The sequence below is a fragment of the Pelodiscus sinensis genome, chromosome 3 (assembly GCF_052426305.1).
Source record: "Pelodiscus sinensis isolate ZL-2025 chromosome 3, ASM5242630v1, whole genome shotgun sequence".
In the NCBI taxonomy this organism is placed as follows: Eukaryota; Metazoa; Chordata; order Testudines; family Trionychidae; genus Pelodiscus; species Pelodiscus sinensis.
In genome coordinates, this window is record NC_143054.1 from 76,863,448 (window position 1) to 76,889,365 (window position 25,918).

General features: G+C 42.6%; 1 protein-coding gene across 4 annotated transcripts in view; it reads right to left on the reverse strand.

Moving 5' to 3' along the window:
• Window positions 1-24,357, reverse strand: part of POPDC1 (popeye domain cAMP effector 1) — a 65,536-nt gene extending 41,179 nt beyond the window's left edge. For 3 of the 4 annotated variants that reach the window (XM_075923941.2, XM_075923945.2, XM_075923944.2), the window contains exons 1-3: window positions 24,218-24,357; window positions 14,511-14,744; window positions 11,236-11,360 (exon numbers count right to left, since the gene is read on the reverse strand). In XM_075923941.2, the coding sequence (XP_075780056.1) occupies window positions 11,236-11,360; window positions 14,511-14,733 (348 nt within the window). In that variant the 5' untranslated portion in view covers window positions 14,734-14,744; window positions 24,218-24,357. Of the gene's footprint in view, window positions 1-11,235; window positions 11,361-14,510; window positions 14,745-23,555; window positions 24,138-24,217 lie in introns of those variants that run through there. The other variant, XM_075923942.2, reaches the window with a different exon arrangement.
• Window positions 24,358-25,918: the final 1,561 nt, after the last annotated feature.

The following is a 25,918-nucleotide window of genomic DNA, read 5'->3' on the forward strand; positions in this document are numbered from 1 at the left end:
GGTCAATACTGGACACCTGGCAATCCTAAGTGCAGAGGGTTGGGGGAATATATGGGAAGAAGGTTCTGGCTAGTGGTGCAGTATCTATGGTGGGGCTGAGGCGTTTGGGGAGCAGGAGGTGGCTCCTTCAAGGGGCTGAGGGGATTGGACTGCAGGCCACTGTTCCCTCTGTTTTTTTCATCCCTGTGTATGTTTCTTCCATCCATGTGTGGAATAATCTTTATGTGCACGGAGGCACGTGTGAATGTGTACAACCAGTAGAAACAGCTGCAAGACCTTTGTCAATCTGCTGGGCAGCATTTGAACCCCTCCTGAGGGGACTGTTGCAGGTGAGGGTGCTGGGCTGGGTTAGGGTGCAGCAGGATGAGAACTCTGACTGGAGTTGGGGCCAGAGATTGAGGTTAGGAGGTTAGGAGGAGGGGTTGTGAGGACTCCAGATGGGTGTTGGCTCTGGGGTGGGGCTAAGGATGAGGAGTTTGGGATGTAGGAGGGGGCTCCAGGCTGGGACAGGAAGCTGGTGTATGGGAAGAGATGCAGGGTCCTGCCGGTGCTCACCACAGCTCTCAGAAAGTGGCTGCCAAGTTCCCGAGGCGTTTTAGCTCCTTGTCAGGACCAGGGAGATGCTACACGCTGCCCCCTCTCCTGCAGGCAGTGCCCCGACAGCTCCCATTGGTTGTGGTTCCCAGCAAATGCGGGCTATGGAGCTGGCACTCAGGGGATGGGGCTAGTGCACAGAGTCTCTTAGTCCCTGGCTGTCCAAGAATGAGATTAAAGAAAATAATATTTTTATTTTTCAATGTTAAAAATATTCTGGTGACCTTTTCTTTGGAAAGGCTCCTATCCTTTGGAATAGGGAATTTAAATTTGGCAGAGAGGTGTCCTGTGTGTCAGGGATGGACTCTGCCATCACTGTGAAAATCCATGGCCAATTTAGAATTATGATAGTCACATTTGCACATGTTCAGTTGAGATTTGACTCAGCTTAACAGCTAGAAACCTTGAAAGATTCTACCCTTGCTGAACCTACACTTGTGCCAGCCCCAGAGAACAACTGAGCATGTTCTACTCCAGGCTTTCACTGTAATGGCTGCTCCCAGCTCAGGTGAGTCAGGACATTGGCATAGGAGAACAGTGATCTCTTATGTGCTCTTAGTGACCTCTCCACTCCACCCCCCACGCCCCTCCCACACACTCTATTGGCACCCAGCAATACAGTGGAGGGAATCATCCAATTTAAATCCAGAGGACAAGAGCAAGACATAGGACATTGCAAGTGAGAAGAGTAGGACATGGAACTGGAAGGTGGAGATTGGGACTGGCTGGACAAGGAGCCTGAGACAAGGAACTGGGGGAGGTGAGGACAGTGAAAATGGATGAGAAACCTGGGGAGGGAGACTGGGCCTAGGGGAACTGGTTCCTACAAAGGCATGGGGAACACGGGCAGGGGAGTACAGGGAAAGACTGGGGTGGGGTAGAAAACTAGGTCTGGATGGGCAAGAAGACTGGTAGTAGGAAAAGGGGAAGCCTGAGACTGGGACCAGAAGCCTCTCAGAAGCAGAGACTGACATTAACTAGATGAGAAGAAAGAAACTAGGATACAAAAGGTAGAGGCAGAGACAGGGGCAGAAAGAGTCACAGAGGTGATGAGACACAAGGGGGTCAGGCTTCGGGAAAATAAGCAACAGGGTCTGTGTCCACTGCAGCACACACTGATCCAGAGCAGGGGTGGGCAAAAGGGTCTCAATGGGCTGGATCTGGCACATCAAACAAGTTGATATAACTCGTGGAGGCCCTGCTGCTCCTTCCGCCCCCAGGCCAATCAGGACCTGGGGGCGGGGGAAAGTGCGCAGTCTTCTCCTCCCCTGCAAGGAGTGCAGAGTGCTTAAAAGCACCACATGTTCCTGGCAGAGTGGGAGACTGATTGGCCTGGGAGTGGGGAGAAGTGCATGAAGTCTCCTCCTGCCCTGCAAGGGATGCGGTGCTTCTAAGCACCACGTGCTCCTTGCAGGACAGATGCAGGGTGAGAGGAGACTTCATGCGCTCCCCCTCTCCCCCAAGCCCTGATTGGACTGGGGTGGAGGGAGGGAGGACCATGCAAAGTTTCCTCCCACCCTGCAAGGGACTCAGCACTTAAAGTCAATCACCAGCTCCTGCTTCAAACATTTCTGAAGTGGCCCCCGGTCAAAAATTATTGCCCACCCCTGCCCCAGAGTCTGGAAGGGAACCCAAAATCCTCAAGTCTTCAAGTATCTTTGAAGCTCACTAGGAAGGTGAAGGACTAGTCAACTATCCGATAAGCAAATGCTTATCAGAGAGTCAATAGGCTTGTTGATTAGTTACTTCCCTTCCCACATCCCACTTGCTGCCTCTATCAGAAAGAGGCAGCAAAGTGTGGGGGGAAGAAGTGGGGGTACTTCAAAGCAGCAGCTCTATATGGAGCCAGCTCCATGCAGCACTGCCACTTTGAAATGCCACATACAGCCCTTGGTGTCCCCAGGCTGCACACAGCATTTCAAAGCGGCAGTGCTGTGTGGAGCCTGGGATCAGCTGGGGACTCCCCCAGCTGACCCCGGGCTCTGTGCAGCACTGCCGCTTTGAAACACCACATGGAGCCTGGGGAGGGGCTCCCCATGGCATTTCAAAGTAGCAGTACCATATGGAGCCCAGAGTCAGAGGCGAAGTGCCCAGCTGACCCCGGGCTCCACATGGTGCTTTGGCCTTTACAGTTTAGCAACATCCCTAGAGCTGTGTCTACACTTCAAAGGCAGAGGTGCTTTATCGACTAAATAAATAGTTGATGCAAAATGCATTACCTATTTGATTAGTCAATTATTCACAATTTAACATTCCTAAAATTCACTAGCAAAGTCTCCCATCCCCCTTCTACTGCTAGTCGCTATAGGGGATAACAATCTAGTCCTGTTAACAGTTATTCTGTTAGATCCACCACCCAAAATTCTGCTACTTGAGCTATCAGTTCCAAACCTGCTAATGATCCATGTGGGTGGCAATATACTACCACATGAAAGAACTTCTACTTTTCAATTTGCTTTTTAGAAATATCTAGAAAATTATACACAAAAACCACATTAAAAGATGTACAGTAAAGCACTCAAAACTTAGGAAAGGCCAGAATTAATGTTGTCTGTGCATAATCATAATGGGCCATCAATCACAGAATTCCCAAGCGTTGCTAATAACTGGATATAGGTTCTCTGCAAGGTTATATGGACTGATTGAAATGAACATATCTTCTCCAGGCAGTCCCTCCTTTGTGTCAGCAATTCTCAACTTAATGCTGAGCATCTCCCTGAACGCGATCTTACCAGTTCACAGATAGGGTCAAATTTTATTCTTAGATGTGTGTTTACAGCCACCATAGACTGACCTAGGAATTACACAAATCTAGACTCTTTGTGCCTATGCATTAAAATACACCCTCTAATAACCTGATGAGGGGTGTTGGAATGTAAAGACTCAGGAAAGATTAACAATAAAGTTGTTAGCATTCAATCTACAGTAACTGTGTGTGTATGAGTCTGAGGTTTTGAATTCCCCGGGCCCTTCTACATATTGTAGTTCTTAACTAAAAAGGGCTTATGTGCAGACATTGCAACATTTCAATTTAAAAATACATGGGAAGGAGAAGTATGCTAAGGATCATAATGGGTCATCAATCACAGAATTCCCAAGCGCTACTAATATCTGCATAGACATTCCATGCAAGGTTAGATGGACTGATTGAAACTGACATATCTTCTCCAGGCAGTCCCTCCTTTGTGTCAGCAATTCTCAACTTAATGCTGAGCGTCTCCCTGAATGTGATCTTACCAGGTCACAGATAGGGTCAAATTTTATTCTTAGATGTGTGTATACAGCCGCCCTGGACTGACCTGGGAATGACACAAATTGAAGGCAAAATTGGCTGAAAGAAAAGAAAAAAGTGTAAAGATTTTGTGATCTAAAATATGTAGATGTCTTTAAGAAGAAAGCAGACATAACTGAAGTGCTGCCTTTAAAATGAATGATAGGGTGGCAGTTATTATTCTGCTTTCTATTCTCCCTCTCAAAGCAGTGTTCACCCTAACCTAAGTAAGCTGTGTTGTTGACTGCTTCTGCTGTTGTCATTGCGGGCCATTTTCCAAAAGAGACATATGGGGAGGTGTAAGACTGCAAGTTTTGCTCGGTGATAGATGAAGAGTCCTGGAGCACGGCCAGAGCCTCAAGCCAGAGTGCTGCAGAAGCTAAGAATCTTTTAGCCTCTGAATTAGGGCAAAGCTCTAAAAAGAACCACAGCAGTAAAACCCTAGTAAGCCAGAACCACAGAATTCATATTTTGGTCAGGAAAGAACCCATTGCTTTTGCCACACCCTGCATATAATGAAATAAAATATTTAACTGAAAAGATCTATCAATTATTCATTCTGCAAGATTGCTGGATTTTTAATTGTTTTTCCATCCTTTCTAGGTTATGTGATTTGTGAGGCTGAGTAAATAAAAATGACTGAGCAGCGGTCAATACTTGCAGAGAGTAGAAAAAGTTTTTTGAATGAGATTCTCTCTCTTCTTTGCTACCTTTGCACATTATGTTTAAAAACCACCAATTTTCAAATTCATAGGAAAAACAAAATTACATTCATAGCAACTAGAAAGAGAGGAGTAAGTAGCAGATGTTGCATATACAAGAAGGGTTGTGCTCATCATGTATACTGATGCATATACATTGTCTGGCATGCATCTTCTTGTTTCCATTTAATTGTATAATATTTTTAAAATGCATGTGATGGATGTGTTTATGATGTTGCAAGGTAGACCGAGTCTGGTTTTCAGAAGCGCTGAGCAATCACAGCCCCCACTGACTTCAACTGCAGCTAGTGGCAGTGATCCCTGTGCATCTGTGTGGATGATCAGGACAGATTCCAATGCTGTCCAGTTGATTAGCAGAGAGCCCTCGGTTAGGCTTGTGTTTCTCCTGGTGGTGCATATTTGCATGTCTTAGTGCACATAACAAAATTTATTCCACACATGCACAGAAGAGAGTAGAGGGAACATTGGTTAGTGGTACACAACATTTGTGGGGAAAAAAAATCAGAGCCTTAAGGTTCAATTCTTCATTGTGCATTGCCCCTTTTCACTCACCAGGCTAGCAAAAAGGGGCAAGTAAGTTCATTCTGGAGGAAATTACTCTTTCTACTTGGGGCTCCTTATGTAAGGCGCAGAGTCAACTCCATCAGCTTTGTACCACCTCTTTGGCAGCTCTAAGGACAGGTGAAGCAGATGGGGCCTGGCAAGTGTGGATCCCCCAGAGGGATCACCACAGCGCAGGCATCACTTAAGTATTATGGACAGCTGCCTCCACCACACCATGCCCTACAATCCCTTTGACCCACTACCAGTACAGCAGTGCATTTACCCCACTATTAGCAAATATGCCCCAAGGAGAAAAATACATTTTACTCCAGATTCACTCCTGATTTAATTATACTGATTTCCATGGAGTTGGACCAAAGGTGAATTTGACTCCATGTATTCTATTCTCTCTTGTTTCCCCCCCCCCCCCATCTCGCTCTTCCCTCCCCATTTTTGCCATTTCCAGAAATACAAAAAACAAACAATGCTGCAAAAACAAAATATGTAGATATTAAAAAGATATTTGTAATGTTTTCTATAGGCTCCTATACCATTAGAGCACTAGGTCCCATATGTTTTTCAATATGACTTCGGTGTTTTGGGAAGTTTAGCCCATTAGATTGAGACATCAGAGTCCACATAAAATGCTAGTGTGACTATGGGCTCTCCCTACAAAGTGACAGCAACCATCCATAGCTGCTGTTTAGGACTCTTCAAAGTTTGCTCTTGCCAGGTTGCAACTCAACCCTGCATGCTCCCTACCAAGATCCTACTCATGGGCAGCAGGTATCAGAAGTAATGGGAGACTGAGCCTTCCAAAAAGCCTGGCGTGGCCACACCCATGTTCCACCCCCAAACTCCCTGCTGACTGCTTCCAATCCCACTTTTCCAATGGGGCTGTGGACAGGACTCAGGAAGGCTGGGACCATGCTGCCTGCCTACCACTGGGGCCAGAGGTTGCAGGTGCTACAATATTAAGGCGAGCAATTGGCTAATTGTGTAGTCGCTAACATTTGTATTGACTACATGATTAGTCAGTAAGAGAAGCATAAGTCCCGACTAGTGCTGGGTCCAGGAGCTACCCCCACTGCAGCTCTGCAGTTTAAATGTAGTAAATGTCTCTTACCTCATTTAAAATGCAGACCCACAGTGGTGCCGGACCCAGTGCAAGCCAGGACTGTTCAGTCTCAGCTCATGCCGGGTCCGGGAGCTACTCACATCTGGCTCTTACTACATTTAAAATGCAGAGCTGCAGAGGAGTAGCTCCTGGACCCAGAGCAAGCTGCTTGTGCCAGGTCCAGTAGCCCCTGCTTCCCATCTGGCTGTCTCTGATAGAGGCAGCAGCACAAGAGGTGGGGAAGGATACAGGATTTTAAGCTGGCTCCCCCCAGCACTGGCTCCTGCTTCCCCCACCCCTCCCCCATCCCCACTCCACTGCCTCTGATATAGAGGCGGGGGGCAGGAATGCGAGTATTTGACTACTCGTCTAGTCACTTATATCCCTATGCAATACCTATCTAGGACTGGGAGCAGAGATCAGAAGCCGTGGTGGATATTCTTTAAGCTATTCTAGCAAGGGAGGGGCAGATAGGGTAGGGCTTCAAGCAGAAGGGGAAGACCCAGGGGCTAGCTTTCCCACACTCTGCCCACAGTCCTGCTGAATTATACATTCAGACACTGTTTTTGAATTAAATTATGAAAGTTAAAGTTTTTACTGCTATTTCAACCCTAGCTCTTTGCATACATAGGGTTAGGGTTATGGTTAGGCAAAAAGGTCTTTTGTTACTTTATCATATACTACAGTGGTTCTCCATGTTTTCAATATCAGGATCTATCACCCTCCCCCAAATACCCTCACTGATCTAACAGAGGAAGAGCAAGAGGGTCATGATGTGTTGGTGACAATTCTGGGTGTCATGACATCCATGTTGGGAACTTATAACATAATACATATGAAAAATATTTTGTATAGCTGCATAGAAATGGTGATGGGTGTAGCGTAGCAGACAGCTTTGTACCACCTTTTTGGCAGCTCTAAGGATAGGTGAAGCAGACAGGGCTTTATAGCCAGAGATGCAGTTTCATCACAGTATATCATATGATATCATATCATATAATCATATCATATCATATCATATATCATATCATGAAGACCATGTATGTACAGAACAATAAAGAAAAATAATAGTGTAAGCCTCTCAGGCAGAACAATAAGAAACTATTTGCCCACTCCCTTTTAATTGAAAGATTTTAAAAGGCAATGGGCAATTTGCAAATTATTGACAGGTCCCAAACTTATTGAAGGCAAGAATTAGGTCACTGAACATGGCTCTTCTGCCACTCTGTCCCCCTTTTCTTGCTCAGTCCCAGGCCTCCTATATATCTGATAGAGAAGGGAGTAATATTTCAGTGATCGCTTTTTCCCCATCTGCAGGGTTTTCTTTGTGGATTTCCTATCCATGCAAGGCAGGGCGAGAGAAGTCACATGGACCAAAAGGTTATTTGTTATGAGAAGATCGCAAGAAGAACATTTAAGTCGTTTTCATATGGACACCTATAAAATGTCCATGTTTATAAAGAGCCAAAATGTACTATCAACATCCTCCATACTAGCACACGAGATACTTCTGGACAGCATTTTCCTTAGGAATTGAAATGGAGGGGTGGGTGGGTGTTCAAATTTATAGACGTGGTATCAGAGCCAATGAGGGTTAAGACGGTGAAGGCGATGGTGGGCTGTATGATAAATGCAAATTAGAGAACACTGGAAAATAGGTCTCTACTAGACAGACAAAATGTTGAGGTCTGAATTAGCTGTTATGACTTAAGAAAGATGTTGGAGTCATTATGAATGTTTTTCTGAAAATAGCCACTCAATGAGCAGTAGCAGTCAAAAAAGCTAATGGGATGTTAAGAACCATTAGGAAAGGGATAGGTAAGACAGAAAGCATCATAAAGCTGCAATATAAATACCATGGCATGCTCATATCTTGAATAGTGTTTGCAGTCAGGTCACCCCATCACCCGAAAATATATTTTAAATTAGAAAAGGTACAGAGAAGGGCTATTAAAATGATTAGGGGTCTGAAACAGGAGGCGAGATTAAAATGACTGGGATTTTTCAGCTTGGAAAAGAAGCAACTAAGCAGGGATATGATAGAGGTCTATAAAATCTTGATTGGTATGAAGAAAGTGAAGAAGGAAAGGTTACTTAAACCTTGTGTTATGTGAAGAACTAGGGGTCAGCCAATAAAAGTAATAAGCAGCAGATTAAATACAAGGAAGTATTTTTTACACAGCATGAAGTCAGCCCATTGAACTCTTTGGGGATACCGTGAATGCCAAAACTATAAAACAAGGTTTTAAAAAAATGAAACTGGATCCGTTCCTGCAGAACTTGGTTTCATTAACAAGTCTGACACCTTTAATCAAAATTTAAACAAAGACCTGATCTGAATGTGCCACTACATACCACACCCTAATGACATAAAAAGCAAAACACCGGGTACTTATAGTCCACTCTGTTAGCCTCATTTGGCACACTCTAATTGACAATATTTTTTCCTATTTTTTCCTTATCTTTCCCTCCCCATCCCCTCTTTCTCTGCTATTTATTTGTACCCTAGACCCCTTACTCCATTCATCTGAAGTGGGTTGTGCCCATATAAGCTCATACCACCATCTACATTTTTTGTTAGTCTCTAAGGTGCCGCAGAACTGTTTGTTGTTTTTTCAGCTACAGACTAACACGGCTACCCCTCTGAGACTTTTAGGTCCATCAATGGTTATTAGCAGGGCTCGACAAATTATACAATCTACTCACCCGTGGTGAGTAGATTGTAACCCGGAAGAGCCGGGTTTGGGCGATCCGCGCATGCGCAGTTTGCCGGACAGCATGGCTGGCAAGCAGGGCTTGCCGCGGTTCGGCGAGCCCTGGTTATTAGCCAGGATGGGCAGGTATGCAACACCATGCTCTGAGTGAACCCGCTTCTGACCAATAGAGGCTAGAGACTAGATGATAGGGGATGGATCACTTGATCATTGCCTGTTCATTCCCTTTCCCTCTGAAGCACCTGGAACTGACCTCTGTCCGAAGACACGATACAGAGCTATGTGGATCTTTAGTCTGATTACTCTGATGTAAAATTATAACAAAAATGTTCATCTTGGGAGAGTTTCTGTAGTCAGAACCTCTCAAGATAACAACGATGTGAGACAACAATCTTGTCAAACAATGTATTTTAGAAATCTTGGTCTACTAGGACACATGTATTTATATAAAGTTTCCCAGTCACAAATCTAGCATCCTGGAGCAAAGTCACTAAAACACAATCCAAAGAAATGTTCCTTTAGCATGCCCCTCACTTTTCCCTCCACCACATCCCACTGTTGTTCTCAGTCAATAGAAACTCAGGGTACATCTACACTGCACATTTATTTCAAAATAAGCTATTCTGGAATAGATATTTTGAAATAGCTTATTTTGAAATAGCACGTCTACACTGCAGGGAAGACTCAAAATTAATCAAGGCAGGCTTCCCTAATGTAGACATGTTATCTCGATTTAGAGCTCCAGGTGACACTGGGGAGGAATAACTTAGCCCCTCACCAGGGCCGTTCTATTTCGAAATAGCAGCAGTGGAGGATCTCCACATGCCTTCTTTTGATATAGCTATTTTGCAATAAGTGTTATTCCTCGTAGAATGAGCTTTACAGATTTCGGAATAAGCCGCCCGTTATTTCAAAATAACGGAATGACAGTGTAGACGTTCGTACAGTTATTTCAAAATAATGCTAGTTATCTCTAAATAACAGTGCAGTATAGACGCACCCTCAGAGTTCATAGGTGCTTTTGCATGAATTCACCTCCCAGAAGGTGTCAGAGGGGAAGGCAACTTGCTTGTTTCTCTAGCCGCTCACCACTTGCTCTGCCCACTGTTATTATTTGTGCCATTGTTCACTTCACTCTGTTCACATAGGGATGTAAAAATCACGTTTAGCTAGTTAATCGATGAAATGTTAAGTTTACCTCTGTTTAATCGGTTAACTGGTTAAACTGGTGGGGAGGTGAAGCTTACTGGTTAGCTATTAACATCCCTAGTTGCCGATGTCCCCACACCATAACTTTCTGCTCCCACTTGCCTCTGTGACCTTTGAAAATTAGTCTCTTGAGGTTTTAGCTCTCAGTGAAGAAACCTCATAGACTACCTCATAGGTAGTCACTCCTTCACCGAGACTACCAGTGATTTCAGCTCTAGCAGTAACTTAAAAACAAAACACTTTTAATTCTGACTTTAAACAGTGGAGAGGGGCAGGTCAAATAGTACTTGTGATTCTTAGACAAACTCAAGTAGAACACCTGTTTCCACCCTTTTTCCCCACTGGAGTCTGATCTCAGAATCTCCTGTCCCCACTGAGGTTTGACATCAAAATGCTCTACTCAAACAGTGCAGCCTGTCTCAATTGAAAGAGACAGTCTCAATAAGGACAGACTCAATAGAGTTCTGCTGCCCTTTACTCATACAATAAAGATAAAATGTTATCCTGACATTCAAATGTTTTGTAAACCAACACAAGCCAAAACGGATCACTTATGCAATGCAGCAGTGGAGCTAGTTGACAACTAGGGAGGTATTGGGGAAATTCAAGGGTGCACAACCCCCAAGGTGAGGTCTGGCAAACTCCCTGCTTCTGGGTCTTGGCTTAACTTTCCAAGAGCGCTTAGTTATGAAGGTCCAACTTGAGATAAGTTGACCTGATTTTCAGAAGTCTGGAGCATCTATCTCCTGAAAAATCCCCTTTGAAATGCTCTAATTGTGCATCCAAAAAGCCAGTAGTGGCTTTTGACATTTAAGTCCTTTTCATGTAGTTAAAATAAGCTGATGCCCAACCGAAAACAAGTTTAAAATGGAAGCACTATATCAGACAAAAATGGACAAACTATCAGGCTAAAATCATGCTATTGGTAGCTGGTACCTGCTGGAGCTGATACCTGACTCACTCCAATAGAACAGAATTCAATGGGATGCTCGTCCAAGCACAGCACAGGACTAGTCTGTTCCTTGTACCCTACTGGACTCGGTAGCGATTATACTCTTTACATACCGGTCTTCTCTTGTACAGCAGATATATAAAATGCAAGAAGTTGACAACTAAGAACACTGAATTCCAGATCATTATATCCATGGCACAACGGTAGAATGTAGCCCAGACGATGAAAAGTACACATCCTGTCAAAAATAAAATGGTAAGTGAAATAATGCTGATCAATAATGTATAAAATATTTCTGCCAGATTATATATACTCTGCATTCTTTTGCTATAAATAATAGAGCCCTATGTTAGATTTCAGTAATTACATTCAGAAGTGATGCATTTCACAAGTTTCAATAGTTCGGTACTATAGATTTAGGTAAGCGTTAAGTATAACAGAGTTTACAAGAAGCATTTTAACTAAGAAACAACAGCTACTTAATATAGATGGCATTCCACTGATTTGAGACAAAAAATGATAGGCTTTCATTTCTAGGTCTGCAGCCTGACAAACAAAATATAAATATGCACGCACTATTTACCTGGAGTGCTCTAAATTCCATTCACAGATATTTTGAGTTTTAAAAGAAACATCATAACATCTTATGGCAGAAAAGGAAATGAATCTGCCTCTCTGCTGTGAGTTATGGTATTGTTTAAGATATAATTTGTTAGTAAAATAAAACAACTGATGAGTATCTAGTACATATTTTCCCAAATACTAATTCCTCTACTCTGATTAGTGAGAACTGCTACACAAGATAAGATTCTAAATTATGCAGCTCTTACAGTATTACTCTTTCAAGTTACGCCATCTCATCTTGAAATATTCATACTTCGTACATATTTGCCAGTTCAAAACTAAAACCCAAATCAGTGAACATGCAGAACACCTGTTGATTTCACTGATAAAAGGTCTTGAAAGATTGAAATTCCTTGCCATTAGAGAAGCTCATTTTGGTAAAATAGCTTTTTGTAAGTTTGAAGAGATATGGAACAATTACTGTAAAATCTTTAATACGCTCAACATAAAGATCTGGTAAATAAATAGATTCTTTCAAACACTGAACATGGGTCTATTTTTACAATAAGGTATTTCTTAAAAACACAGAGTCATGACTTTTCACAACATTTCCTCAGGGTTATGAAGACTTTGGTTCTACATACATTGCAATGGCATAGAAATAGTTCAGGAACCCTGTGAGGGTATGTCTACACTAGCCCTGTAGTTCGAACTAGGGTGGCTAATGTAGGCGTTCAAACTTGCAAATGAAGCCTGGGATTTAAATACCCCGGGCTTCATTTGCATGTTCCTGGGCGGGCGCCATTTTTAAATCCCCTTAGTTCGAACTGACTGCCCGCGGCTACACGCGGCAGTCAGAAATTAATTCGAACTAAGTCCTTAGTTCGGATTAACTGTTACTCCTCCTGCAGTGAGGTGTAACACTTAATCTGAACTAAGGATTTAGTTCGGATTAACTTCTGACTGCTGCGTGTAGCCGCGGGCAGTCAGTTCGAACTAAGGGGATTTAAAAATGGCGCCGGCCCGGGAACATGCAAATGAAGCCCGGGATATTTAAATCCCAGGCTTCATTTGCAAGTTCGAATGCCTACATTAGCCACCCTAGTTCAAACTACGGGGCTAGTGTAGACATACCCTAAGTGATTTAGGTTCTAAGACAAGGGTGGGGAACCTTTTTTGGGTCAGAGGCCATTGAACCACGGAAAAATCAGTCAGGGGCTGCACATGAGCGAGAAACAAAACACCTACCCCTCACCAGCATAGTCTCCTCAATGCTGGGGGGAGCTCAGAGCCACAGGGCTGGATCCAGGCAAGGTGGGGGCTGAATCCAGCCTCCATGACTTAGGTTCCCCACCGCTGTTATAAGACCTTAAAAATATATGAGTATGAGGCTTTGTGCCCCACCAGATTGGAAGGAGCTTCCTCGGAACATCTGCAAAATTAACTCATTATCCTTCTTCTAATTACTCCTTAAAATTCATATTTTTTCATGAAGACTGCAAAACACATGATAACTATTAGCATCTGGTATGCTAAAACTGCTGCCTATCAAGCTGGCTAATATTGTTTCATTCTTTCCTTGCATTCCCTTGTTTGTCTCCACCTGGTTTGAAATTTTTACAAGTGCACAACTGAGTATTACTCTGAGTAATTACACAGAGTGAACACTTCAGTAGCAAATGAAAGATGACAGGCAGGCTTAGGTTAGCTGGGAAGGGTCTTGAAAGTGACACATGGATTATGTTTGATGCAACAGAGAAGAAAAAGTATGGTCAAAGCAATGGACTGTGAAAATTATTTTTGCAGTATCATTTTGAATTGATATGAGTGGAGCAAGACTGTACTTGTCAAGTATCGAGAAGCAAGATAATAGCCTGGATGAGCATTTCAGATATGTGGATGGACAAGAAAGCCCATATCTTAGAAATGTTATGCAAAAGGAATCTGCAAGATTTAGGTACAGCCTGGAGGCAAAGACCTAGAGAGAGATCAAAGTTGGAGAGGATACCAACATTACAGGCCACAGGGACAGCCAGGATGGTTGTGTGATCTACAATGACCAAGTAACGGTGTGAGGGACAGAGAGATTAAGATTAAGAGATCTGTTTTAACAGTGTTCAATTTGAGCTGACAACTAGACGTCCACAAGAAAACACGTGCAATAATACATGTTCACACTTTGCTCCCATCGTGTATGATGTCATCTCAGAGGTCATATTTTAAGAAAAGCTGGGGCCAGTCACTATGTGAAGCTCTCCAAGGAAACCTTAGGAAAGATCAGTTATACCTGTAATATCTATTATATCAGTGATCTGTGGGTGCAAGAAAGTTATACTGTGGTAGGGTATAAATCTATCTGCTGTAATTGAGCTCTGCTTTTTTCATTTTCTCAAATTTTGGGGTTACTTTTTTTAATCCATACTTTGTTCAAGCATGGATTTCCTTTTCTGAAGAGTTAGGAGAGAGTGCAGAAAAAAAAACAGATAAAGAAAGGGAAAACAAAATACAATAAAGCCCACACTACACAAACAAACCCTATTCCTCCACACGTAATCATTTGTTTCAGCAATTGCACAGGTGCTCAAAATTCTCTAAACAGTTGTTGTAGGGCTAAGAAACTGGGTCAGTATAACCTGCAATGTCAAAATGTTTGACTGAGCCCCAAATCATGCTAAAGCACCTCCAACAAAATAAAGCAACTAAATATGATGGAATACCACCCACCACCAGAAAACAAACAAGCCTAGGACAATTATTTCTATTGGTCAGTAAATGGAATTTCAGCCACATTAAAGTTGTAACAAGTAAATTTTGTTTGGCTTACCTATAGTAAGCAAACCTCGCAGGAAAATCATATGGAAATTCAGAGTGGTTGGAATAACCAATCCAATTGCAAAACAAATATTTGCCACATGAAAAACCAGATGATGAATCTCTTTCCAGTTTTCACACGCAGTCTCATTGACAGGTGGAAGGGTGGCATTTTTTAAATCTGGTATAAAACCTAATGGGGTCATGGTGAATGAAAGTATTTCTGTGGTATTCATCTTGCAGAACACTATAAAAAATCCAAAAGAGGCATTAAGAGTAACAAGCAGCAATACAACAGAAAAGCAATGATTTGTGCCATGAGATTAAAGGGAATATGCCAGTGTTTCTTAAACTGAGGCAGTTGGAGGCGTGGCGCGGAGAACAGAATTCAAAATGGCCACTCTTAAAGGGGCAGGTAATTTTTTTTCCTCAATAACTTTTCCCCCAACCCTCCCCTTCCAAAAAAAAACTTTGTTTTGTTTTGCTCAACAAAAAATCCTTGATGTTCCTCATAAAAAAAAAATTATTGTTTGGTGTTCCTTAGCCTCAAAAACTTTAAGAAACACTGGTATATGCTCTCCTTCATGTGCATACATATTTTTAATATTAATATTAACATAAAATTCTATACACACTTCAAAAGTTAAACTAAGTCCAAACGCATGAAAACATTTTATGGTCACATTAGGTGAAGACTAAATGCTCAAAGAACGGATAAAGGTCAATGTTTTGACAGACAGTATATTATAAAATACAGGCCCAGTGACTTTCATAAGACTGAGAGGGTACAGGGGTCCACCCATGCTGAGCAACTTGCAAGAACTGCTCCATAATGGTATCTTCTGCTGCTTGTTAACTGATCCTTATGACCATTCATGCATACTACTTCTGCATCAGAGGATACATGTGCATACCAAGATCAATGTATTGCTTTGGTACCTGTACAATAGCAAAGCTAAATATAAATTCAGAGGAATCTGATATCATAAGCTGTTATTAAAGAAAACTTGCAACAACAATAAAGATTTAGGTCTTTTAATTCTTTTTCACAATGTATAAGGTTGCTCTTTCTTTCTTTCTTTCTTTCTTTCTTTCTTTCTTTCTTTCTTTCTTTCTTTCTTTCTTTCTTTCTTTCTTTCAAAGGAGTAAAGAGAAATTATTTGTACGGTAAAAAACAAAACAAGAAACCCCACATATCTGATTTTTCCCAGTTTTGAGACTGATCTCCAGGGAATCCTAGTATGTATGTTGTAAACTCTGTCACTCCATACGAGTGTTGGGAGTAGGGGGAACCAACTCTTTCCCTTCTCAGTTGATCAGGTTTCACTTGCTTGGCATCTCTGATAACATAAATAATCTAGCTCTCCAGTCATCCATGGATTTTTTTTTTTTAGGAAAAATGAGGCAGAAAGAACTTTCTAACATAAAACAGATTCATAGATTCCAAGGCCAGAACAGACCCTGTAATCTTACCTCCTGTATTACACAAGTCACAGACCTTTCCAAAACAAATTATTAGAACATATAGTTTAGAGAAAACAACCAATTTTGATTTTAAAATTGCCAGTGAAGGAGAATGTACCATGAACCTTGGCAAATTCTTCTTGCAATTAATAACCCTCATAGTTTCCTTTAGGCCTTTTTCATACAACAAAAAGAAGCAATAGTTTGTTTCCTCAGCCAATATCAATCCAAAACTGTAAAATAAATCAGGTTAAATAGGTAAATAAAAAGGAAATTGGGAGTTTTCAAGATACTACCTTCAAAACCTATTGCAGACAGTCTTTCTTCATCAAGCCTGGAATGTCAGAGTAATTGGATATACAATCCTAAGAACAAAGACTAATTTTCCAGTTGAAGGAACTTATTTATTTCATATTAAACGAAAGTAAAGTAATCTTGTTTTCAGCTAAGTATTTAGGACCTTGACAGGTTTCAATATAAAAGGTTGTGTTTGATTCCCATTAATGAACTACATGTTTGTATCAGTGACTGAACATTCTTTTCATGTTACACATTATGGAGTATTCACTGTAACAAATCATGTACAGACATTCCTTCTCTCTTTCACAGAGTAAGGAATGTATCAATAGTGGGGAGAGTGTAACACTTTGGTTATTTTTATCAAAAAATACCATGTGCGCTATTTTATAAAATGTATGTTGTATTTACCTATTTTGGAGGTGTGTTAGTTTGATTCAGCATTGTTCAGTCTCTCATATTTTATTTACACTTCCAATTGATACTCTTAGAATTGCTCCAATAATATATAACAGATTTCTCTAGCATTAAAAAAGTAATTTAAGCAATTTAAAAAAAAACCCTGTTTCTGACGAGTTACATTAAAACCTTTTTTTGCAGTTCCAAACTTCCATTTAAATACCTTGATCCTGCTATCCTGACCTAGATAAACTTGCTATTTAGCTCAAAGGACAGACACATGAATACAGACTGTAGGATCATTCCCTTGTGTGGGGAAAAAATATAGTATTAGATAAAAGGCATATTCTTTGAACACGACATATTTACTTAAAAGGTTATATTATTCTCTAATTGAATAAACACAGATCTGGGACTTTTTTTTTTTTATTATGGAATTTCTCCCCCACTATCACCACCCCAAGTTACATACTTTAATAAAAAAAGATGAACTAAAACATCTGTCAATCAATAAATTCATATTATAAACATTATTAAATATTTTATTATATATTAGTGCCCAGAGGACTCTACTGAGATCATTAACACATTGCGCTTCAGTCTTGCCAACATTTATGCATATGCTTAATTAAACTCACATGAGTAGACTCACTGAAGTCAATGAGCCTGCTCACATAAAGTATGTTTGCAGCACTGGAGCCATAAACATTTTTTATATATAAACAATGTTAGTGAATTGCCAGGGATGCATAATTCTCAGTCTTGTCCCAGGACAGATATAATGAGCAGTGACAGCATAAGCTTCCCCATGTTGCCCGCTTAGTGTCCCACAAACCTCTTTCTGAACGGGTCATTTATAAAAGCCATTTAAAAAGAGTACTAAGCAGTGTTTCCTGTAAGCTGAGCCATTTGGGAGGCCAACCAGGAGAGAGTCAAATGCCATTCAGGCAATCAGCAGAGTGCACCACCCAGCAGCATGTATTTCTGCTGGTAGTGCACATCTGCATGTGCCTCGGTGCACATAAAATTTATTCTGCAGATGAATGGGAAATTCAGGGGGAACATTGGCACTAAATCTCCTTAAAAAACAACAAATAGTCTGTACAGGAAAAAACAACAAATGGTCTGGTAGCACTTTATAGACTAACAAAACATGTAGATACTATCTACATGTTTCTTTAGTCTATAAAGTACTACCAGACTATTTGTTGTTTTTTCCTGTACAGACTAACTCGGCTACCCCCGGAGCTTCTAAATCTCCTTAGACAGTCATTTATTGGCTTCTTGCGAAGACTGCTGCTAACCAGAGTACTAATTAATGCAGTAAATAGCTATTTTTTTTAGCAAGTAACTGATCTGAGACAATTAAATTCACATATTGAGCTAGTTAGATACCTATATAATTTTGGTATCATGAGCTTTTGTGGGCACAGCCCACTTCTTCAGATGACTAGACGAAAGTTCATGATACCATCTACATGTTTTGTTAGTATATAAAGTGCTACCAGACCATTTGTTGTTTTTTAAGTTTATCCTGTATAGACTAACTCGGCTACCCCCTGAAGCTGCTATATAATTTTGATCATGATCCAGCTGGGTCAAAATTGGAAAAGTTACCTTATTTGTATTCCATTACCTGTCCATTGGGCCTTCCAGCTCCTAGGTTTGTTTGATTTTTGAAATAGAATAAGTGTTTTTATATAGTTTTGTTGGGAAGAAAACTTTATCTTACTCTTTTTAAACTTCTTGCTCCAAAAGATCTGCAGCCTTATTAGCCTACTCTGCTATATGGAATATGCCAATCTCACTGCTCAGAGGATAGAGACAGCATAAAGTCAGATCCCACCAAAGTCTAGCTGTCATTATGGAGACAAAGTGACTGACACGTTACATCAACAGCTGAAAACTCAGTGGCCTCAAGGGCATCTGCTCATTCCTCAACACTTGAAAATCCAGTTTATGTATTAAGGTGCTATGATGGGGTGTCCATTAAGGATGTTAAGAAATAGGTAACTGGCTAATTGTATAGTTGGTGATACAAACTGTATCAACTGCATGATTAAGGGTAGATGCTCTGTCCTGGCTTGAGGAGCTACTCCGCTGTGGTCGTGCAGTTTAAATGTAGTAGTTGACTACTCAACTAGTCACTTAAATCCCCTACATCCATCTCATACAACTCCTGAGCCGGTTAAGATGGCCCAGGAAGAGGGATTAATTAATCTCAGATGTTGCACCTTGAGGGAAACCAGGAATTAATAAAGCCTAATGGCAAGTGATAGGGTTGCCGGATGGTTTCAACAAAAATACTGGACACACTTGACATTTTATCACGATCTACATTACATCTTATTTAGAAAATACCAGACATTTATATTTTCTCAATCTGTTTCCCGAACAGAAAGCTCAAATACTGGACTGTCTGGTTCAAAACCGGACACCTGGCAACCCTACAACTGAAACATAACTGGGATAGAATTATAAAGCCATGAAATGGAAGCAGGAAGGCTACAGTCACACACTTCCTAGAGGGAAAGGGAGTGGGATGGGAACAAAAAGGAAATCCAAGAAAAGGAATAAGCCCTGGCTTCTTGCTGTGGACTAGGGAGTTTTACAAGAGGACTAGAGAGGTAAAGTAGCTACAGGAGGACTGGCAGATACTCCAGCAGTAAACACATAGGCTATGTCTACACTGCAGGGTTTTTGCGCTGTTTTTGCACAAAAACCCACAGAGCGTCCATACCTCCAGTGCGTTTTTGCACAAGAAAATCTACAGTCAATGAACAGAACAAAGGTCTTTTTGCAGTGTAGGTATACCTCCTTCTATGAGGCATAACTCCTTTTTGCGCAAGGGTTCTGTGAATGGCCATCAGAGCTTTCTTGTGCAAGAGTATCTATGCAGTGTGGATGCTCCCTTGCGCAAAAGCACATTGCTTTTGTGATGTGCTTTTGCGGTGTGGATGCGCTTTTGCACAAGAAGTTTTTGCGGAAGATCACTTCCACAAAAAACTTCTTGCACAAAAACCCTGCAGTGTAGACAAAGCCATAGACAGACATGGAGACAAAGTAGGAAAAAGCCCAGGGAAACAGCTAATGAGGCTAAGCAGACATGGTCAGGTAGTCAGAAGGTCACTATAATGGAATCCAGAGCAACAGGTGGACCCAAATCTCTCTACCAGCATGCACTGGCAAAGTGGCACGCAGAAACAGAAGATTGCCAGAGATGACACATGGACAGCTTCTCTGATGGGACTTTGTTACACTGGAAGGGGAAAGACTATAAAGTGACTGAGGTGGAGGGCCAAGTCATGAAAAGACAGCATCCTGGGTTGTAAGATTTTTGGGAGAAATGCAAAGGGTGATAACTGATAGCAAAGGGCATGAGCTGACCTGATAGCTAAATCCCAGATCTAGAGAGGTACACATATGGTCCCTGCAACACCTTCACAGGTGCCAAAATATGGATTGAGGAACTTAGCTGTCAGTCCAATTTTCCTTTTAAACTATTGCTCCCTAATTCTCTTAGTTTCAAGTTGACTTTATTACTGGCAAGCAAATGAGTGCTACTGACATGCTGGAAAGTAGATAACAGAAGGCTGCAAAACTTTTCTGATAAGCAGACTTCTAAATGACTCTAAAATAGATTTACCTATCTACAAAGTGACAGATTGTGTTCCTTGAACTTAAGCAAGAGTGCCCAATTTCAACTGAAGATATTAAACCTAGGTATGCAATCTGGTCCAGGATATTTGTTTACAGTTAGTGATAGGAAAGAAATTGTTAGACATTTTAAAACGTATGTCTGTCTTCTGGTCCTGGTTCAGATCCTTCACTCCTAACTTGTTTATAATACAAACATGAAACATTCTATTCAAAGCATACATATGTAATTGTGTAATTATTTTCTCACCTTCAGTATTTCAAAATACAAAAATACAGAGTAAGTGGGAAGGTAAGGAGTACAGGACCAAACTTCCAGTACTTCTATTTCTAGCAAGGATGGGATCTTAGAAATCTCTTTGCCAAGGAAAAAGGCTAATTTTGCTGCTTCTTTTTTTTTAAAATAAAACAGAGATGGGGATTATGCTGTCAGTCCAAGGGCAGCAGGGTACAGGCTATCAGATTTCATTTAATTATAGAAAAATGTGGATTTATGTTTAAGAGAATTGTGGTGGGTTTATCACGGAGAATTAGGATCCCTGTTTATAAGAAAGATTACTACAAAAGATTACTGAAATAGTGTAACGTGAAATGGAACACACTGCATCAACAAAATGTAATAAAAGATGTATTCTTTACAAAAGTCTCTCTAAAATTGATCTTGAAATAGAAGTTACAAAATCTGTTCTGAATGTGATATTTTGTATCTGGAAAAAATGACTAAACATTGTCAACTGAAATCTGACTCAAAGTTTAAATTTTGTACATGATGCACTGCTTGATACTTTTAAAAATTCCAGTAAACAATTTGAATTCGGTATTGTCTGAAAAGTGATCAGAATATCAATATGACTATTAAACCAACAAGAGTGAAGATACTTTGAACTGAAACATATAATCAACATTTATTCTAGGATTATTTTACTAATATAACAGGAAGTTTCACAAACACATTAAGGGATACAACTTTAAAGCTATTTAGGCAACTAGATATGTGGCCCCTAACTGTCTCTATATGGAAATATTTGTTAACTTTGCACTGTGTAGTGTTCTAGATACATAGTATGTAAAAGGATATGGAAACGAGCAATTTTTTTGTAAACATATAATCTCTGAAAAATTCAGCAGTTACACATTTACATGTGTTACGGGGGGGAGGCGGTGGCTCCTACAAAGCTACCTCACCCCCACCCTCTGCTGCCTCTATACCAGAGGCAGAATGGGGGAGGAAGGCAGGTGGTTCTGTGTGGGGAGCCAGTCAGTTAACCATTTAAAGGTGTACACCAGGGGTGGCCCGTGACTATAGGTGGATTCGGCTGCCGCCTTCAACGGGGCGCCCGATGATGATGTCACGGGGCACCTGGAGTGCCCGATGATGACGTCAGTCCATTAACGGCCCTGCAGGCAGAGGCGCCAATAGCGTGTTCCGCCTGAGGTGCCAGCTGCTGCAGCCCACCTCGGGCCGCTCCTGGTGTTCACTAACACACCCCTACTATTTACTAGGGATGTAAGCGACTAGTCGACTATCCGATAAGCAAAAGCTTATCGGATGGTTGATATGCTAGTTGACTAGTCACTCCCCCCTCCCCCCCCAGCTTTTACTGCCTCTATCAGAAAGAGGCAGCAAGGGGCGGGTAGAGAAAAGGGGATGCTGGGGGAGCCAGCTTAAATGCCAGTTCTTCCCTTCCCTTCCCTTCTCTCCTTCCCACCCCAGCTTCCCAGTCCCTGCTGGAGCTCTTGTACATTTCAAAGTGGGAGTGCTGTATGGAGCCTGGGGCCAACAGGGGAGGGGATTCCCACTCTGGCCCAAGGATCCAGGCAGTGTTTCAGTCTTTGAAACATACAAGAGTCCCTGCTGGGACTCTTCTACATTTCAAAGCAGAAGTGCTGCATGAACCCTGCTGGAGCTGTTGTACATTTCAAAGGTGGAATCCCACAAAGCACTCCCACCTTTGAAATGTAGCAACAGCCGGGAGGGGTCTTGCTACATTTCAAAGCAGAAGCGCCCTTATCGACTAATTGAATACTTGATGGAAATTCCATCAACTATTCAATTAGTTGATTAATCTAATTTTAACATTCCTAGTATGTATTATGAAAATGCATCAATATTAAGTGAAATATTCTTATTAAGTGTTCATAGTATCATTCGTAATAGTAATGATGTATGCTGGGAATGGTGTTAACTGCAGATATTAATTTGTGTTATGGTTACACAACACACACATGCATGGAAAAGTTCTCCTAGGGGAAACAGCTACAAAAATAACAGAATCTGAATTTTAACTTACAATATGGAAAAAATATTTTTTTAAATCAGAGCAATTAACATTTGCATTTATAATAATGCAGTAATAAAATAATGTTATTTGTGAAGCACCCATCCTATGAAGGTACTCAGGATGCTGCTCAAAAGTTGTGCTCATGCACACTCCTCCCCTCTGGCATAACACTTTAAGACTAGGCATATTTAAAAGGGAAAAAAGCGGGGGGGAGGGGAGGGGGGAAGAGGAGGAGAAAATAGTATTTTCTTTACTGCTTATTCAAGCCTTTATGTTTAGGAGGGAACTATTAAAGTTGTTTAAAAGTGAGAAGAGATGAAGGGACTCAGGTTTCAAGGATGAGTGTGTTCTGCAACCTTAGGACCACTACAACAAAGGCATTGTTTTAGACTGACAAGCAATCCTACGGTGGAATCCCTCAAAGATGAGGTGTCCAAACATACTAAGGATTAGAAAGACCATAAGAACGGCCATCCTGGGTCAGACCAAAGACCCATCTAGCTCAGTATGCTGTCTGCCGACAGTGGCCAATACCAGATGCCCCCAGAAGGAGGGATCACAACAGGTAAACCTCATGTGATCCCTCCCCTGTCACCCACTTCCAGAGAAACAGAGTGTAGGGACACCATTCCTACTCATCCTGGCTAATAGCCATTGATGGATTATTCTGACTTTTCCTGTGAGGCTTAGCATACTAAGTTTTAATGGCTCTTTTACAAGAATGGCAACCCTCTGAAACACAAAAATACCCATGCAACTGTAAGAAATGTGGTCATACTACACAAAGGTCTTGAGTACCTCTATTTAAAACAGCCCTTCATCAGACGAATTGAAATAAGATTCTATTGCGAAGATAAAACGTGTGACATAAGGTGAGTGAGGTTCCATTTGAGTACTGCTATCTTGCTTGCCTTTCAGTACAATTCATTCTGAAGCCGTTTCAGTAAGAGCTGACTTACCAAGAACTGCAACTTGCCCTCAGAAAAACATTTCAAAGTTTCTGAATCCTTGTTACGTGCAATTAACTATTTTTCTTTTTTGCCTTAAAAAAAAATCACCAGCTCGCTCAATTTAACGATCATTTAAGATCCGTGCATGAAGACAGCCGCGGGGGGAGACTGCACTGAAGTTTGCTGGTTAGAGCCGAGAAGGAGCACGACCTCCTGCGTTTTAAAGCTCTTCACCTTGCGCGGGGCATTTTCTCGACACTGCGCCTCAGGAGCGACGTTTCTCACGCTAGCACCGTAACTTCGTGGGTGCTTGTCAACGAGGAGAGAGCAAAAAAAGGCAGCTCGCTCGGGCTCCCGCTCCGCTGCTTCGGGCCCGGGACGACGCTCCGCGCGGGGTGGGTGCCGGGGGCGCAGCCCGCCCGGCCAGTGGAACCCGGCGGGAAGCGCAGCGCCCGGCTCTCCCTGCAGCGGGCGGGCACCCCGGGGACCGCGTCCGCCCCAGGCTCAGCACCTCCCGCCATTCTGACCCCCCTCCCAGGGCGGGGCTGCACCCAGTGGGACTGGCCCGGGCGCGTCTCCCCGGACACTTGCCCCGGGTGACTCCGGGGAAGCGGCGCCTCCAGCTCCGATTTCAGCCGCTGCCCCCGCAGGCAGCTGCCCCGCTCCCTTACCTGGCCCCTAGCAGGGTGCCCCGGCCGCTGTCGCTGAGAAACGGCGGCTGCTGCTGCCACCCCCGGCCGCTTGGACTGAACTAGGCAGGAGCCGACGGGGGCAGGCAGCGAGCGGACGCAGGGCGCAGGCGCTTCCCACGGGCACCAGCCGCTGCCCGGCGGCGGAGCAGCACTGAGCAGCGGCGGCGGGGTAAGACGGGCGGGTGGCAGGCGGGGTAAGACGGACGGGTGGCAGGCGGGCCGCCAGGGGGCGGTGTCGCGGGACTGCTCCGCACGGCTCGCTTCGGCGCGCCGGGGGCTGAGAACGGTCCCGGCTCAGCCACGCCTGAGGTGCGGGAACAGGGGTACCGGGGGGTGGTGCGGCACCCGGCTTGCTTTGATTTCCACTGCCTTGGCATTCAGCACCTCCCCTCTACAAATTCTTCCTACGCCCCTGCCCCAGACCAGCCTCCCCCCCAACCATCTCCGCGCTCCTTTTGAATGACTCCTGTGCGGTAACGTCAATGCTTATTTTTAAGCATTTTTTCTAATTGTTATTTATTTTAATTTTACCGCCGGGAGAAAGTGTGAGAGGGGTCAAGCAATGGAGGGCGAGACAGACAGTAACTGTTTAATAACAAGATGTTGAGACTGTAAACGTTGAAGCTTTATAAGCATCAAAACAAATGGTCAGCCTCATCCCCCCGCCCCCCCCCCCGCACAAATTGAATTAATAAATCAAATGCTAAGAAGTTCTCAAGCTGCATTTTTCTCACTTTGCCTATCTTGTAAATTGCAAGTATCACAAGATAGGCAAAGTGAGAAAAATGCAGCTTGAAAACTTCTCAGAAATATTTTTCGGTGGGTTGTGTGTGTGTCCAGTGAAATTAGAGAGACTAAGTGGGTGAGGTCATATCTTTTATTAGATGAGAAAGCTGGTCTCTCTCACCAACAGAAGTTGGTCCAATAAAAGAGATGACCTCATTTACCTTGTTTGTCTAATATTCTAACAGTGTTTCCAACCTTTTTTATAAAGTACTACTTTTTCAACAACAAAAAAGTATCCCCAGTACTTACATTTTTCAGACACACAATTTTTGTCTACCCTTGCAACACATCTGTTTAAACTGAATCATAAAAAGAGTGTAAGAGTACAAAAATAATAAAGCACTGTAAAACAAAAATTCTGTTTTCTCCAAATTTCAGTTGTTGATGTACCACCCCTCCCCCCAGACTCCTCTCAAGTACCCCCAAGGGTACTCATACCACTGGTTGAGAAACACTTATTCTAGGACCAGCTGGGCTACAATACAGCATACAGTGAAATTGACATTCATCAATAAAACCTGGTCCTTCCAAGTCTATATCAGTGGAGTAGGCTGACTCCTGGTGGGCCCTGGTTTTGGTGGGTGGACAATGACAGGAGGGTGGGGCAGAGCCATCAGGGCCACCTCTCCCCACTTCCAGCACTCTGGTGAAGAAGAGTGCACCCCCATCTATGCTGTCCCACCACTCAGCACTGCCACTGTAAAGTGGGATTGGGAGCTTGTCCCAATCTGCTCATTACTCCTTCCGGGGAGTAGGGTTTGGGTATGGGCCTTGTCTAGCTCCACCAGGGAAGAGAGGGTCAGGCCACTGGGGCTTGCACCGCTCTGCTCACCCAGTGCATCTGCTGAGGAATGGGGTCAAGGCATGGGGACTTGGACCACTTTGCCTGGCTGG